At 38.5% G+C, this 17,818-nt stretch overlaps 1 protein-coding gene across 1 annotated transcript in view; it reads left to right on the top strand.

The window, feature by feature from the left end:
• The first annotated feature begins 12,915 nt into the window (after positions 1 to 12,915).
• Positions 12,916 to 17,818, top strand: part of PLD5 (phospholipase D family member 5) — a 134,866-nt gene continuing 129,963 nt past the window's right edge. Inside the window, exon 1 of the mRNA XM_057389698.1 lies at positions 12,916 to 13,098. Coding sequence (XP_057245681.1) covers positions 12,916 to 13,098 — 183 coding nt within the window. The remainder of the gene's footprint in view (positions 13,099 to 17,818) is intronic.

Genomic DNA, 17,818 nt, shown 5'->3' with positions numbered 1-17,818 from the left:
TTGCTATTTGCAGAGAAGGCACATGAGTAATTTTTAGATGGCTACATGAACACTTTAGACATAAGCCTTTGCAAATGTACAATATTTGCACAAATATTTCTGAGGTAAGATTTTTTTCAACCCCAAAAAAGTTCATTCCAAAGGCATATGGGTGTCACCTGAAAACAGAGGTAAAACATAATGGTTTCACCTGATTTGTTTAAATGTATTTATTCTGAAATATGGCGGTTTTTCTTTYTTTCTGTAGTGTTTATGTCAGGCAAGTTGCTGTTAATTTGTATAAAGACTCAAGCAGTTTTCAGACCACTTTGCAATGAAAAACGATTTTAAAAGTAGAAGTCTTTCCTGAGGATTTTAAACCAAGGTTACAGAAATGAAATGAATTTTTCTTTGTTGCTGCTTACCGTGTTATCTCTAAGGTTGTTGCGCTACTTGAAGCACGTAGGGAGAACAATGTAGTCACTTCAGTAATATTTTTTTCCGTGTCAATAACTTATTGCATGATATCATTAGTCTCCATTTGTCATTTGAGTGACAACTTTGTCTTTCTGTGAGTGGACGTGCCTTCCTTTCTGTTGTGTTTCATGAGCACTTTCACTTGATAAGGGAAACACAAGTTGATGTTGCTATTTCAGATAATCAGGAAGCTTTTATTTCTTCTTTTCTTTCCCTTGAAGATGGATAAGAACATCAAGTCCTATGGGAAGGTGCTTTATGACCTGGAGTTGCCTCCAARTACAGTATTAATGYCTGGTATGGCAATAGCAAYAGTTTCAGTTTTAACATTACTTTCWCTAAGTTTGTGGTTTCAATGAAATTAATTGCTGGTTGCAGATAAAAACACTGGATTRTTGGGAACTTGAAATAACACTAGTTCTTTCATATTCTCCATTGTAAATTCYTGACTATGTATGCATCCTAATGGACTAATTTCAGTGAGAGGAGAAGGTATTATTTAAAGCCCAACTTGTCTGCAAAAAGTTCTTTAACATTCTTAGATGCTGCTTTTTTTTTCTGTGTGTTAAGGTTTGAGGGAATAAAGGTGTTGATTTTACACTTGCCTTTTCATTTTGTCTTGTCTTTTAGGATCTTAAACATAGGATTAGTTTATTTTTTTACATGTTCTAGAGGTAGAGGCAGATTGTTCCCACAGACCTCAAGAGAAGTTATATACCAGTTGAAAAACCTGTTCCTGAACTTTTTTTTTAGTTGTTGTTAACTGATTTAATTTGGTGTGGTTTTAAGAGTCTGTGGTTTCCAGTTTTTTGCACCACTGCAACCTTTTTTACTTGTAGAGAAAAATAAAAGCCCAAATACCTTAGCTCAGGATTTAGCTGAGAAGTTGTGAGATTTTTGTTGCCCTGGATTTCTAGAGAAGAAACCATTCTTTTGAATGACTGTCTGTGTAACCCTTTATCAAAGCMAGCTAATTCATTAATCTGATTTTCTGTGGACTAATTCTAGTTACTTATTTGAAAGAAAGTTGATTCTTCGGTACTTATATTGGTCCCCTCCCCAATGTGACACTTTATCTTTCCTTTGACAGTCACAAGCCTACCATCAGACTGTTTTTTGAGAATGCTGACATCTGTCTGAATTGTAGCCTTATGTTGCCCAGCACTGATCCTGGTAGTGATCCCTGAGATATTAATGTAGTATCTGGCCACCAGCTGCACTCTGTGTGCTGCCCACAAACTTTCTAGCCCAACTTGTAGTACAGTTTCCAGCCCAACTTACATGGTTATCCAATGCACATCTTGCAAATTCCCCTTTAAGGATTCTATAGGAGACTGTCAGAGCGCTGCCTGTGTCCAGCTATGCAATGTGATTGCTTTCCTCTCGTCCACAGAGTTCACAGTCATATCACACAGAAGGCATTCAGGCTAGTTGAATACAACTTGCTCTTGGTAAATCCATGTGATGTCCACGTCATCTTCCTCACTTGCCACCTTCTCTCAAGTATGAAAAGTTTGGCCTCTCAGTGGCTGATTCCTGAGCTTGGCCCCACTCTTACTGTGGGAAATGTTTCCCATTTTCAAATCTAATAAAGATGTGGATGTAATTCTTCCCCTGCATCTGGCTATTACCTTCCCAGGATGACTCCCAAGGCAAGCTRTCTGCAGTTAGGCTGACTGTTATCAAGAGATAATCCAGAGATTTGAGACCATATTTGTGACTTACTCTTTTTGTAAGAAAGTATCCGTAGAAGTACTACTTTGAGACTCAAAATATTGACCAAGTTTCCTTATATGCCAGAAGTTTCTTCTATTCTATTCTTCTATTTCTTCTAAGTTAGCTTTACTTAGCTTCCCCGAAGCTTCCCAAAAAATGGCTAGTCTTTAAAAGAGTGATGGAAATGAGCAGAGAAAGTATTACTCAGTTTTCACTTCATTAGGCGTGTGTATTCAGTTTCTAGATTCAGTCTCTTGAAGTTGGCCTAATGTAAAGAAATGTTTGGGGCATAGATAAGGAATAAAATCTCAGGACAGTGTCTCAGGACTGCTCCTTTTAAAGGTAGAGTGGAAACAGGTTTTGTGTTTTTCTTGTGACCTTGGGCAAGGTACCATGCTCTAACTGCAAGTTGTTTCTCTGTATGTATAATGGACTAATAACATTACTCAGCTTTTTATAAGGATTCTGGAGACATACCCAATAAAGATGATAAAATAAACATGTTGACAAGTTGTAAACCATGTGAATACTTTAGATAAATGATAATATAATATTTTTCATTACAGTTCACCAGAATAGGTGGTACACTAGAARTTTTAGATGCAGTTCTAAGCATGTCTCCTCTTCAGGTTGATAGTGAAATGGGATCAGCCATCTTCCTTGTGTTGCTGCTGGTCATCATGTGACCGGAGCCAAAGCTGATCAACTTGCTGATTTTTGTAGAAAATATACTAAGCCTTCTTCCCAAATGGAATTGCTTTCTTTCTGTCAGATAGGTGAACTGATCTAACAATCCTGTTGCTGCAGGGTGAGCCAAATTGGATGAAAAGAAAGGAGCAGGAATGTGAGAATAGGACAGGAGCTGATCATAAAGCTCTTTTTTGATGGTTGATGTGCTCAGGTTGGTTGAAGCACAGAGCAATGTGGCATCTTTAGATATGTGTTTGATTTCATCATGGCCTCTTACAGAGTGTGCTTTGTAGGTCTCTGTTTTTTTCAGAGTAGGAGCCTAGATTGCTGTGGCAGGCTGTTGCGATACACAATGATATTTGAGGATAGATTGCTTCAATTACCTGTTTGTTCCATATCAATATCAGCATTAGCCATTAAGCAATCAGCTTTCATAAAGTAAAGTTCTAGTTACCCTAATCCAAAACGTAACAGAGAAATGTCCAAAATGATAGGACTAGGTTGTTTTTGGAGACCTGCCTACTGACTTCCAAGGTAGGGCTTTGACGTGCTTGGAAGTTTTTGCATTTACAACATGTATCTTCACTGCCTTGCAGGACTTGGGGCCAAGAGCAAACTGAAGCATATAATTGTGTTCTGACAGGTGAAAACTTAAAAGCTATCATATTAAATTTTAGCATTTTGCTAAGGTTCCTTCTTAGGCTTGTTTATCTGAACAAGGGCTTTTGTTTGGCTTCAGGGTAAAGGACAGTCTAGGTCCTAGTTTTGAAAGGTAATATTAATAGGAACAATTATTATTGCTGCTTCAGAGAAYCTTAATATGACTTTATGCAAGTTCAGATTTCTTGTCTTCAGTCTTCTGGCATACTGATTTAACTGTTGTTTCCTTTCAGGAAGAGTGAAACTTTGAGGCATGTGTTAYTAGACTCTTTTGATTAAACTTGCATTGCTGCTACAAATTTATAGTATTACTTACTAGTCACTTCATTTCCCATATAAAGTGCTTCTTATCTGTCTCCTTTGAGGAGTSCACTTATTAAAACACAGGACACACATACACTCCAATAACTGTTATGACATTTATTAGTATTTGCATACTCTGTGTGTGACCATAGCTTCCCACAGCTAGCAGASCTTATCCTCAAATATTTGGGTAAACTGGGCAAGATGTCACTGAACACCACCGATAAGTCTGTCTGCTTTGCCTTTACATCTTCTCTCTTCAGACATTTGTACATACTGATGAGCTCCCTTAACCATATTCTTCAYGGCCCTTGGCTTGACTCGCTCCAGYAGCCCCRTATTTCTGTCGTAGTGGGGAGCCCAGGGCTGGACACAGCACTGCAGCTGTGGCCTCATCAGAGCTGAGCAGAGGGGGAAGATCAGCTCTTGTGACMCACTGGCAATGCTGGTGATGTAGCCCAGGATACTGTTGGTCATGTTTGCCACCGGGGCATGTTTCTGGCTCATGATTTGGTTGGTTCTACCACCATCCTGCAAAGCCTCTTTCCAGCTCACTGCCCCGAGCCCTTATCGATACATGTACTGCTGGGGCTGCCTTTGGGCGCAGGAGTTTCCATTTCCTTTTGTTGAACTTCATGAGGTTCCTGCTGATCCATTTCCCCTCGCTGTTGATTTCCATCTGGACTTCAGCACAGCCCTCAGGCACATCAGCCACTTCTCTCAGTTCTGTATTATCTGCAGACTTTCTGAAGGCGCCTCGGCCCCATTATCGAGACCACACTGCTCTGGGCCCAGCCCTTCAGCCAGTGTTCAGTGCACCTCACTGTCTCTCACGCAGCCCATATTTCATCAGATTCCCTGTGAGGATCTTTCACAGGAGGCGGTGAAAGATCAAGTAACAAACCATGTTTATTCTTGAACAAATCGATAAAATGGAAACAAATTACCATCTCATTTCATTTTTCTACAGTCATTGGAGAAACTTAAACCAACAGGTAGTCTCTGAGACAGTAATTAAAATATTTAGTTACATTTATCTGTAACTTTATAAAATACTTTTTTTTTCATGAAATTGTAAGCTACATATGCAAACAGTGTTGCACAGAAACATATTAACTATTAAGCTGCTGCATTCATAAAAGATCACTTAACAAAAATACATGCAATAGGTATATTTTCTGAAAATATAAAGGTTGCTCTGCTGGGAAATGGAAAAGAAGAAAAATGGCATAATAAGATAGTGTATTGTCAACTTTTACAATCGTATATGTCTTATAATTGGATCGCTGGAAAAATGCCCGTAAAATATGTCCCTCTTTTAAGTAAATCATAAAAAACAAGACTGAAAGGAAGATTAAGAATCACATAGTTATGCTTATGCCTCTGGACTGCATTAGCTATAACTAAGTGTAATACTGAATGATGGATTAAATTATGTTTTAATCATCAGGTTAAATACTTAATCATCAGGTTAAAGACTTAAAATAGTGGTTTCTTGTAGGAAAATGTTTAGAACTTAGTATTTTTGCATTTTTGCCAGAGTTACGACCAATCTATCTAAGCTTTTTCATTACTGTTTATATAAAAATAGTGAAATTACGCTCTTTGCTTATAAAATTACCAAGTCCCTGTGGGTTATAATACATTGGTTATTATGTTTTATGTTTGGTTTTACTGTTTTATCTCGAAAKAAGCTGAAGATTTTCAGTTCAAAGAAACTGCTGCCTCTTGCACTCAAATATAGCCTGCAGTATAATTGTATTAGCATTTTGAAATAAAGCAGGTGTGCAGATTGTTTCTCAGGAAAAAAGCAAGCTCATTCTTACTGTTATTGTGTTTTTCTGTTACCTTGCCTTACGTTCCTGTCTGCCTGTGCCTTCTTATTTCTCTAGGACATAATCCAAAGCCATTGAAAACTCTGCTAATTTCAATGAACTTGAGATCAAGGCCTTAAAATTCTCAATTTTAAACTCTGTGGGAAGAAATGTTGATGGCTTATATGGTGCTGATTACTGTGAAGCCCTTGTCTTGAGGGCTTTGGGCTGTKTTTCATTTTTAAGATTATATTCAGCACAGATACTGACTTGTTCTTTAGTTTGTGGTAGTTTGAAATGGAGTCCTTTTCTTTATAAGTGTGCTGTATTACAATTAGGGGTTGGTGCTTTGGGAGTGGTGTGGTTTTTTGCTTTTGTTCATTTGTTTGTTTGTTTTCTTTTTACTTGAACATGAATGAGTAACCGTGTACTTAAAGTAGACCTTTTCCCCCTCTAGTAAAAGGAAACGCTCTATAATAAAGCCATGTTTTACGTAAGGCTGGAAACCAGAGACCTGACATAATTCCATTACCTTTCTTCAGAAAATGAATTTATCTTTTTTTTCCATTTAAAAAAAATGGTGAAAGTAGGGCATATAGTTTTAAGAACTTTTACACTTCTGTGAGTCTGCATGCCAGAGCAAGCAAGTACTAGTCTGTGATTTTAAAAACGAAAATAAAAAATACAACAAGATTACCTGTCCTGCCTTCCTAACACCTACATTGAGCTCTTCCAGTGATTTATAACCTGTTTACATTATGTGCTGCTTGCCATCTGGAGTCCCACAGTATCCAGTTCCTGTAGGTTTGGAGTGCTGCAGAAGAGGTGGTCATTGTGCAGTAGGTGAGGGATAGGATGAATCAGGCACTATTCAAAGGACCTTTGTGACAGGTCACAAGGACCTATGATAGGCTGCACTCCTCTTCTTCAGAGAGATCATTCTGTTCATTCAGTTTTTCAGAACATCTGAGTCATTGGGTCGACATTTTTTAGTAAGATGGAAATTGAAAAAGCAACTTGGTAAAACTGCATTGTTATCAATCAACAATTGTAGTTTTTGTCGCAGTAACATAAGGTGGAGAATAGGTAAAATGTATGAATACAGTATTTCAAAGAATGATTGACTGCCTTGGGTTACAGATTGTAACAAAGGTGCTTTGCTTACAAAGTATATCAGACAGCACCTATTTCAAGTTCATTCTTGYCAAACTTCTATTACAGGAAGGTTGGGTTTTCACTTTTGTTGCTATTCCGTTTTTGTTTTCCCTGAAGAGTAGTGATTTACACCTCTGTGCAGRCACATATGCAGGTTTAAAGAAAAAACAACCATTCTTGTCTCATTTGGTAATGCCTCCAGGCTGCTTCAGGTTACAGGCTACTTTATTCTTCCCCCTTTTCCAAGGCTACAAATGCRTGTTAGAGATAGTTGTGCGTAATACAGAGTTTAACAGTCTTGTAATTGCTACAGATTTGTCCATGTGATAGATGTCCAAAGGATAATGTTACAAATATATGCAGAAAAAGCAACTTGGTTGCTTTGGTTATGCAGAAAAGTATAAAAACCAGGCCTATATTTCAGATAGAAGGAGAATCTGAACTATTTCAGACAATTCACTTTACCTTCACAGTAAGAAAAGTCCCTTAGGTCAGGAGACTGTAATAGCCACTTTATATAATATTCAGTATGTATTCAGTGGTTGGAAAACGTGAGTATACCTGTGAGATATCTGCATATTCTGGTAAAGCTGGTTTATGTTTTTTATCCAACTGCAAAAGTTGTTTTGGTTCAAACTGAGTAATAAACCTGTATTGAACACTTCCCAGATTTGAAGATATGTAGGCATCTATCATCAKTTTTTCCAGTTCTGGTCACAGGGAAGGTGGAGGGACTTGGCTGTGGGATTATCTTGTGAATGCATTCAGAGATTTGGACGGACAAAGTTGGACAGGTTCCAGGCTCACTGTATGACACAGTCTTAGTTTACAAGCATATGTATTCTACCCCACAGAAATTAAATTGTTTGAAAACCTGYAGAGAAAGTTGGAGGACGCCTTTATTTTTTTAACAGCATATTGTATAATAATGTGGTTAGTGTTCTGTAGCGAGGTTAGGGTCTTTTTTTTTTGCAGTATGATGTGCAATTGCAGTGAGAGGCTTTTTGTGAAGGCTAAGGAGGTGAAATAAAGGCAGAGAAYGGCAATTTGTCCTCAGTTTGTTGGTTTGGGATTTAAATTAGTTCTCTCCTAGATTAATGTCCTAGTCACTATATTTCACTTTTGGTCTTGTCTTTATTGCAAGTCTGTAAGATGAGGCACACCGACCTCAGTTTTCAACTGGCCCTGGCACTTGCACAGTCTACAATCACAAATAGCACACAGCAATATAAGAAGATCTTTAAAGCAAACATATTTGTTGTTAAGGCTGAGAGTTCATGCTGCATGCACTTGGGAGGTTTAAATAGAAGTCTTTAACTGGCTCTTTTCCAGTTCCATTGATTGAATATATATTAGAAGTTTCTGAGTATTAGTTGCACTGCTGAAATGCACATGGGTGTTTAATCCAGGCTTCATTCTGTGAAACAAACTGAAGTGGGGATTAWGGTGACCATCCCAGAAGACTATTGTAGGAGGAGTTAGTATTCTGCATGATAGCAAACCCTGCTGTTTGTCATGAATGCAGGTGACTGCTTAGCTACTTGAGTCGTGTGTTTAATCAATATGCAGCTATTGTATGTACTTGTTCCCAGTAACTGTTGGTTTATTAATGAGAAAAGAATAAAAGGGTCTCCCACCAAGGATCTCTTCAAAGTTAAGTCCATATTCCAGACTTGATTTCTCCCACTGACAGATGAATCCATATTGTAAGCCCAACCCTGTGCAAGTGAGCATGGACTTGTTGAACTTCTCTGTGGTGTAGAAGAGTGCATTGCACCATGYCCTTACCAGGGATCCATCCAGTGCTGCATCATCTCGGGATTCCAAGCATCAGAAGAGCTGTGAGATTTTTTATAACTTGATGATTTTTTTCCCTGAATATTAACAAGTATTTATCTGCCTTGAAAAGGGTTGTTCATTGCTTCTTGGAATCCAGTGCAAGATAAAGATAGTCMTGAGACTTGCCTATTACAAAAGTACATTCTTGAAGCAATCTAAAATTGTAATTAAGGAACACCCATCATTTAGCCAAAAAMCAAACTCTTCAGGAAAACAAAGTAAGTTTTGTATTTGCCTAATATATCTTACAATTTCGGTTCATTGGACTGAAGCTCTGGTCCTTGGGTTGGGGAGGATCTGGTTTTGTTTTTTTCCACATAAATATATTCAATTTTCTTCTTAAATCAGGACTGAGTTAGCTGGAGATTCTCCTGTGTTCAGAGGGCTTAATAAAGTTTTGGAAACAGCCTACTGAAAAGTGGTCAGAAGATATTTCCAAGGGGAGCATGTCCCCTTTCTTCTCTGAAGGACTGGTTTTCATGAAGTAATGAGTTGTTTTAAGAGAAAGACAGCGACAGAATGTAAAAGTGGTGTCAACAATTCCCTTCAAATATTAAGAGATCAGAACATAATCCAAATGTAATTAATTTAATTGTAAAGACATAAAGGAAAAATTCAAATATTTAGATCTGTGGAAAGAAATTTGTAACTCAGATTAATCTAATTTGCGGTTTTTAATAGTTCCTGTAAACCATGTGGACACGCTGTGGCTTTGCCTGCAATTAGTGGTCAAATTATTTATAGCAGATTCAAAGGCTGATAGTAACTTACAGAATTTATATATACAGGAAGCCTAATTTTGTTGGCAACAGGAATGTTAGGCGTCATTCTTGTAAATAATGAAAATAGTTCTATTTCCCTCTCTCTCACCTGCCCCCCTCCCCAAAAAGACTTACCAAGATAGGAAGTATTACATATATCATACAGAGGATTTTAATTTATTTAAAAATTAAATGTGAGCATTGCATCTTTCCAGTTCTTTGTTCAAGAATGTGTTTTTTGTGCCAGGCTCCTCTCTGCTGTGAAGCAATGTGTGCAGCAACCAGGTGCAATTTGGAGGTGTTTCCAACCATGGTCTTGCTGTTCAGATGTCTGACTTACAGATTCCTCAGCCACTTATGTGAGGTRTTTGGGTCTGTCCCTACTGAAGCTTGTCCAGTAGAGGATGAAAATATTACAACCCTAAAAAAATGTAATATGGAGAAAACTGCTGGATTCTACTTTTGTGTTTAGTATGCCGTTAAATTTAGTAGTCATAGTTTTTGCACATCATCAGGGCAGAAATCTTCCAATACTTTATCTGGTTTTAATTTCCAATGAATTTTCTGGTTTATGGATTCTTTGTTATACCTGTTTCACACACAGGGAAAAATTGTTTATTTTTCCCAGCTCCAGTCAAAAAACTTTTGATCTGGCAAAAATAAGCATTTGCCCTGGCTGCAATATATTTGCTATGTAATGTTTTGCAGCTAATTCTTTATGTTCAGATGTGATTTTTCTTTCCCTGGATTTTGAAATACAGTAATTCTTAACAGTAGTTTTAAACAACCTCTCCAGGAATGCACTAGATGTGTAAGTCAGTAGTGAAAAATGGTGGTGCTGTGATATAGTTGTAAAATTTCAGAGAGGTGAGTTGGCTCTGCTGAGTTTTGTGCATCACCTGGGAAAGCATTAGTGTTGTGCAGGTAAGCAGATAGGATCAAGACTTCTTTAATGAGTAGTGTTTGTGTGTGTGCTTTGGTTTTGTCTTCTGAAGAGGCATTTCCCAAAAGAAGAGATGAAGACATTATTCTGCAGTGTGTGGGAACTCTCTTATATATTTCTCATTCTTTMGTTTTTCAAAAGTGATTTTTGTTTTCCTGGCAGGTCACTCTCAGTCCCACCAATGCCACCATTTTTCAGTTGTGTAAATAGCTGTAACACAGCAACAAGTCAAACACAACTGAAACTACTGAGACTGTATATGCAGTATGGCAGCAAAGAATTTGGCCAGGAAGAATATCTAGACCTTAATTACCTCTGGATGCCTTAAAATCATTAGATGATTAAGCTATTAATAAATTTAAGCTGTGCCTTCAGTTCAGCTTGACCAGTAATAACTTCATTAAGTTACTCATTACCTGACATTAAGTTTCTGAACAGTAGCTTTCAACTACACTGCAAAAACGTGGGTATTAATTTAAATTAATATAAATGCATGTTGTTCCTTTCTTCCTCAGCCAGTGCAGTATGATGACTGTGCACCATGTATATTGTTGTTTTGTCTCATGCTTCACTGTAAAATGTTTTTAACTTTGCTACTCAACAACTATTCCACTGCCCAGTCAATTCCTTCTGGCCTGAAAAACACGGTCTTACAAGAAGTGGTCACSTTTCATCTGGAAGTTGTGTTCAGASAAGTGAAGCAGCCTTRATTTTGGCTCTGGGTTTTTGCTGCCTTATCGATCACTTTTCTGTCTCACTTTTCTTTCCTAACTGCAGTTCTTGTGCCATCCTACCAGCTGACTCCAGACAGCCACTAGAAACATTACAGTTAAGAAGCAAGGAACGCTTTGGTGCCAGAGAGCCAGGCTGAGAATGTTCGTGTGTGAAGTTATATCTGATTTAGTAATTTATTTCTCCATAATGTCTTTTGAGTTAACATCAAATCTATCTGTGATGGCTTCAGGCAGCTTGCAACATTCTCTCTCGTGTTAAGACCTGTCTAACATGAAGCTGTCCATGTTATCCAGRTTGCTCTCTTTTTCTGGTTACCTGTCATGACAGTCATCTTTCTTGCAAAATAGTTGTACTGTACATCCAGCTGGGATGTAGTTCATTTTTTTTCCAGTACTGTGTGGTACTGTGTTTTGGATACATGGCTAAAACAATGTAGATGATGCGCTGGTTGGCTGTTGCTTAATGGTGCTTGCCCAGCACAAAGGCATTTGTTTTCTYCCTTGCTCCTCAAACTGAGAAGGAAAGTAGGTGGGAGAGAGTTTGGGRTGGGATACAGCTATGACTGCTTACCTGGCAATAAAACTGGAGGCAGGAGGATGAGGTGTGGGGGTGCGTGAGTGTCTTCCATGGTAGTCGTTGGATAATATTTTGGTTAAAGAAATTAGTTCAGAAGCCTGCACAGATTTTTTAGAAGCTGTTGAAAGACCTTTCCACTAAAATCAGCTCTTCGCTGTTCTTCTTGTATTCTTAGCACAAGTGGGCCAGATTTTCATCCACTGCTATGATCAGTTTTTCAAATGATCTGTCATTTCCAGAGATTGTTTYCATTTAGCTGCCTGACCACTTGCTRTGTTTTTTCACAAAATCCYATCAGGTAAGGGGGATATTGAGCTTGCATATGTCTTTCAGCACTGTGCAGGTYCATTTTTTGCTCAGCCTGTGCTGGAGGTGCATATTGTGTACACCTACACTTCCCAAGTTTTCACAAATCTGTAGCAGTCATTTGGCTGCTTGATTTCTTGCTCATGACTCTTAATTTGGAAGCGGGTTTAATCAGCTGCCTCATAGCGTCTGGTATCTGAACACGTGCTGGTGCTGTTCAAATACTCTCCATTTATTAAGATTAGTCCCTTCCCTGAGAACCACTTGTGGAGACTCGTGTTGATTTTTAAAGTACTTTGTATATGTCATTGAGCTTTTTACACTGGAATAGTTTGGCACTCCTGGCCCTGTTGCTTGGGATTGTGCCACCATGTCTGACAGGTATTGTGTCACACAGGAACATGAGCCTTAGACATCCAGTGCCTTTCTGAGCATTTTCTTGTCCATATGACTTTGCAGTAGTACTCTGTGGTGCCTCTGTATTTCATTTGGAGTTTTGCAGAGCCATCCATCTCTAGCATCAGCTCTCTGAGGACAGTTTTGGTGGGGCATCATGGTCAAGAAAGTCCAACAGATGTAAGCCACTTCTATCTTTCAGTAACCCTGAAGTCGCACAAAGCCCTGAAAGTCTCTTTGGGGGCTGCTCCATTTCTCCACTTTGGCATTTTCATATTTTCAGCTTAGTGGTGGTGCCTTTGATCTTTCTGCCATTTCTTTCCACTTCAACCAAAGTTTGAGACTGGCATTAGGCGGAGTATTGCAGCAGAATGAAATGTCTTTTATAATCCAGTGAAATTCTATTAAGCGTAATTTCACATGGAAACAAAAGGTAATTACATCAACACAGCTAATGTTATTCCATCAGAGGCCAAATGCTAATTGCCTATTTTTAGTGTACGCATTACGTAGGCTSTTTCCATAAAACCGCTGCCTTATTGAGTACCCGACAGCGTGTGTTGCGATGGCTCTCGCCCATCCCGATGGGTTCATTGCAGCGGCKGTGGCCGGTCCCGGCTCCGCGCTCCGCCCGCGGTGCTGCACCGCCCCCCGGTGGCCGCAGAGCTGTGGCCGCTTCGCTCGGCTTCCCGCCTGGAGCAGGGGCACGGGCTCCTTCGGTTACTGCGGGAATGCTGTCCTGGCGACCGTATTGCTCAGTGATGGAAAAAAATTGTTTGCTGAATTATACTGATTGCACTCTCAATGTTTAAAAGCTGTGTCCGACCTGAACTAATAATGAAAATGATCTAAACTAATGATGAAAAAACACAATTTATCTTTTCTTTTGTCTAAAATAATAGGATCATGCTCTATGTTTAGCCTTTTTTTTTCTTTTTTTAATATATCTTGAATTAATTTGTAATGGAAAGATTCCTGCAAACTTGCAAAACCGTGGTATCTGATTAGTGCTCAAAATGGGATAAACCCTAAACTTATTTAAATGGGACTCCCTTGACATCTGTTTTTTGCTTTAGAATATGGTTACCGTGTGTGCTAATTTCAGTGATCAGATCAAGAAATGCTGTGCTACTCTGAGTGGTTTGGCTGCAGGCTGCATAGAAACAGTGGCATCGTCTCTTGTTGACATTGATGACAAGAAGTGGAAGCCGCCCACCCACCCTCTCAGAGCAGCTCTGCATCTCGCTCCTTGCCCCATCTCCCCGGAGTGCTGAAGCGGCTCTYRCAGCCCCCTGGCTGCTCCAAGTGCRGGAGTGGTGGGAGACAGACTCTSTGTGCAGCATTCTCGGGACCTGTGCACAGGGAGGTCTATTAACTCTGGTTTTCTTTATGAGGTTTTGAGGGCAGGGAGTCATGTGCATATGACAGAGATGGATTCAGCTCCATTTTGAAGCTGATACCTGTCTGTGCTGTTTAGGCAATACAGAGGCCTGAATCTATACACTGCTTGAGCTGGGGTGGTCTGGTGTGACCCTCTCGGAACAGTGGCTGGCAGAAACAGAGAATGTAGTTATTGTTTCRGCCCTTGGAGATTTTCTGGGCCGCTGAATCACTGTAAAAATAGAAAGACTTGTTCCAGGCAGCTGGACTCTGGGAGGCAGCACTCATATGTTTTTTTCAGCTGCATCTGATAGATAAGGAGGCTTTATATTCTCTCTCTCTCTCTTTTTTTTTTTTTTTTTTTTTTTTTTCTCATTCTTTCTTTTTCAATGTTCTTACTATTAGCTCACACTTTAACTCTTCACAAAATAATGGGAAAATATTTTTTTGAAACTTGTAAGCCATATTTGTGCTTGATGGCAATGAAACCCATCATCCTCTGTGTATTGATGCTGCCCATTTAAATAGCTGACACCTGCTCCAGTTACGGTCTGTGAGCTGGCACATCAGTTTTGGGCTGGGAAATGCTAAACATCCAGGGTCATGTTTCAGTCTTTGGCTACTGCTTGAGTATTCTGCAGATGTTGTACCAGTTCCATAAGATCTGAATGTATTTCTAATGATTTGAAATTACATTCCTACTSTGTGAGGTCCAAAACTCTGCAAGCAGAATTTTGCATAAAGATTTTCTTACCTGCAAGACCAGCAGAATGTCTTAATACTCTTTCTGCTTCAGAACATTATTTGAAGTGTTTGAGGCTGTGCTTTTATAAGTCCACTTGAAGAGCAGGATTTTATCATTGAAAGTTTCATTGACATTAATATATAAATTGCAAGTGAGTGATTTCAGATTGTAATTTATAGCTGAGATTTTGGTAAAGCCTCTTGCAAGGTGAAACACTGCTGTGTTTGYGGAAAAGTCACAGACTAGGTTGTGATATCAGTCTTTGCTTTCTGGTTTTGGTTGGTTTTTGTGCTATTTATTTGTAGATCCAGCAAGTCTTGAGAATGGACCAGACTGAGATATACCGTAAGGTTCTGCTCCCTCTTTGTGCACCCTACTCCCCACCCCAGCTCTCTACTTCCCTCTTTCTGAATTTTTTCTCTTTCTTTCCTACAACTTACTTTTTCCTGCAAATTCTGTCACTTTCCCATGTTGCTAATGAAACTCATGAGCAATGAAGAGCTCATACTGGCATTCATAATTTCGTCATTTGGCTTYGGAGTTCCTATTCTAGTAAGATTTTTGAAAGAGTGTATGTTTCTTGGCATGTGTTCAGTTGACTTTTTTAGTCTGTAAAATTACAACGTTTTACCAATTTACAGTCAAAGTGCACTTTGGGCTTATTTCTTCATAGCAAAAAACCCCAAAGTCTTTTATTGATAATTTTCATATTTTGTCTAGATGTCTTTAAGGGTTTGTATCTGGTTTTGTTTGCTGACTTTTAGAATTCCTGCCAATGTATGTAATCGTGTTTATCTTCATTCTGTGATATCAAATTTTGCTTGKTTTTGCCTTATTACTTAGCAAGCTGTGGTTTATTTTTACCTATTTGCAACAATTTTTTCATAGATACTTTGATTATTTTTTACAACTTATGGKGAGAGAAGATGCTTCATAATGTTGGGGACAATTTGGACAGACTTAGAGTGTCCCAAGAGAGCCATCTCTGGGGCTTTGTGGCCTCTCAAGCMAATCCAAAATGCCTCAAAAATTCTGCATTTGAATTTATTAGGATTTTTCATGGTTATATGTTGCAAAGAATCAGTGTGAAATAACTTGTATTGCCATATCTAATCTGTTTTCATCACAAAAGATAGATTACTCTTAATCCAAYTTCAGTTTCTTCAGCTTTATTATGTATTCCTTGATCATATAGAGCATTCAAGGGCATCTTTATGTCACTGCTTAAGAAAAACTGTCTAAATAGGTGTTTAAATTATGTGGCCTGCTAACTAATTTCTACAGGGGTTTAAAGAATGTTATATTGATATTTGTGCTTGAATTTGGGAGGTGCATGTTTTAATTGGGAAAAGACCGTGACAAAATTAATTCTGAAATTTTTATGCATACAATAATTGAATTACTTTTCAATAAAACAATGTRAGTGTTCTGGCTTCATTGACTGAAAGGCAGAGTTGAAAATTGTTTGTATGCATAGGGCCATGCTACCCCKTCCCATACATGTTTTGTGTGGAAACATACAGGAGCAAGACTTGTCTGCATGTCTTCATATTTGGCATCTGATCACTATCCCATTAGATATCTTTGTGATTTTAAGGGTTTCATAAATTTCAAGGATTACAGGAAAGGTTTGTGTGCACTAGTAAAATGTCTTAAAGTTTTCTTATGGAAAAGTTGTTTTTTCTAAAAAGAGCAAGACCTCTGTAGCCTGATTGATTGCATATTAATTGTTTCACAGAATTCTCTGTTGGGTCTCAAGTGGTATTACAAGTGGAGCCTCTCTGACAGGAATCCACTTGGCAATCTGACTGATACAGCTGTGAGAGCTGTTTATGGTTAATGCCAGAGTTCTGGTGTGGCACTGGGCCCTTACCAATCAATGCCTCCTCTGGTCCTTCCATGCTGATGATGTTGTTGCTTAAGACAAAATATCTGTAGAATTCTTTCTGATCAAACAATGAAGCCAGTGCTGTCTACTGATCTTCTCTGTCCTGTAATATATCTTGTATACTGTTTTTCTTCCTGAACTTTTGTCTTTCTTGGTTTCATAGAACCTGGTTTGCTTATTTTTTCCCCTTCTACCTTCTTAATCAGCTGTTCAGTTCCCCTTTGCACTCCATGTTGCTCTTTTTTAGGGGTTGAACTGTGGCCCTTTTATTTACATCAGACAATCTCATCTGCAAATACAAGTCAAATTCATCTTTGCCACGATGCCTCACAAATGAATTTCTTTAGCACTGGCTGAAGAAGAAGGGTCTGGARTAAAGAGCTCTTCTTGTGGCTCCTCAGCTGGATGTCAATAGCWCAATGTGGCTAAAACTCCCCTCCTGCTGCTTCCTTGTCACTCTGGAAAGCAACCTAATCTTGACATGGCGTTCAAAACACATGTAATTTATTACTTTGTTTTTTTTTCTTTGAACTCAGAAACAACACTGTCAGTGTTATTGATGATTAAATCTTATTTTTAAATGTAGTTCCTAAAGTAAGTTCATTGCTCTTTCAGCAAACATTTAAAACTTCCATCCAGCTCTTCTTCACCTACTAAACAAGCTTGCCAAGTAGTCCAACATCGTTTTCCTTTTGTTCTTCAGGCTACTCTTGAACCCATTTGGATTAAATGAAAATCATTASTGAATCCTGTTCCAAACAGCAGAAAACTAAAAGCATCTCCTCTGAATTTATTTTCTCTCCTTGCAGAGAACATGGTCTTCACATTTMTAGACATTTATACACTCTCAGTCAYTGCAGAAGCATTGCTCCATCCTCTTCCATTATTCATTAAAATGTCAGGCTCAGTCTTATGCTCTCTCAGTACAATAAAATGCTTTCTTCTTGAGAGCATCYCCTAGGTAGTGTCCCTAGCCTCTTGATAACCCTTTCTTTAAAACTACTTTATTTTGAGGCGAAAAAAGCTTGGAAATTATTCTAAGTACCTGTTAAATTAGCCAGCTCTATCTGACTTGCTCCCTTTTGCCTCCTCTTTGTCACCTCTTGCTGTGTTATTTGATGGCAAGGTCTGTGGAGTCTGAGGACTGTCTTTGTTAGTTTTTTGGATTTGTGGAGTTTTGTGGCTTTTTTGTTTGTTTTTTTTTTGTTTGTTTGTTTTCTTTTTGTTTTGTTTGGGTTTTTTTTTTGTTTTATCACACCAAGCACAGCAGCATCCTGGGCTATCATTGAGAACATTAAGATGATTACAATATTAACTAAGTAATTAATCATAGTTGCAGCATTGCAGGGAAATTTGCTGTGTGAAATTTCTTAAGAGGGGTGGTAGAAGAAATGCTAGTTGATCATTTCATCCCTTTGGAACTTACCACCTTTTCTTCATGAAGGAAAAACGTGT

Source organism: Malurus melanocephalus, unplaced genomic scaffold (genome assembly GCF_030028575.1).
Source record: "Malurus melanocephalus ecotype Western Australia unplaced genomic scaffold, MMel_1.1 scaffold_19, whole genome shotgun sequence".
NCBI lineage: Eukaryota > Metazoa > Chordata > Aves > Passeriformes > Maluridae > Malurus > Malurus melanocephalus.
This window is presented reverse-complemented; position numbering and strand designations above follow the sequence as displayed.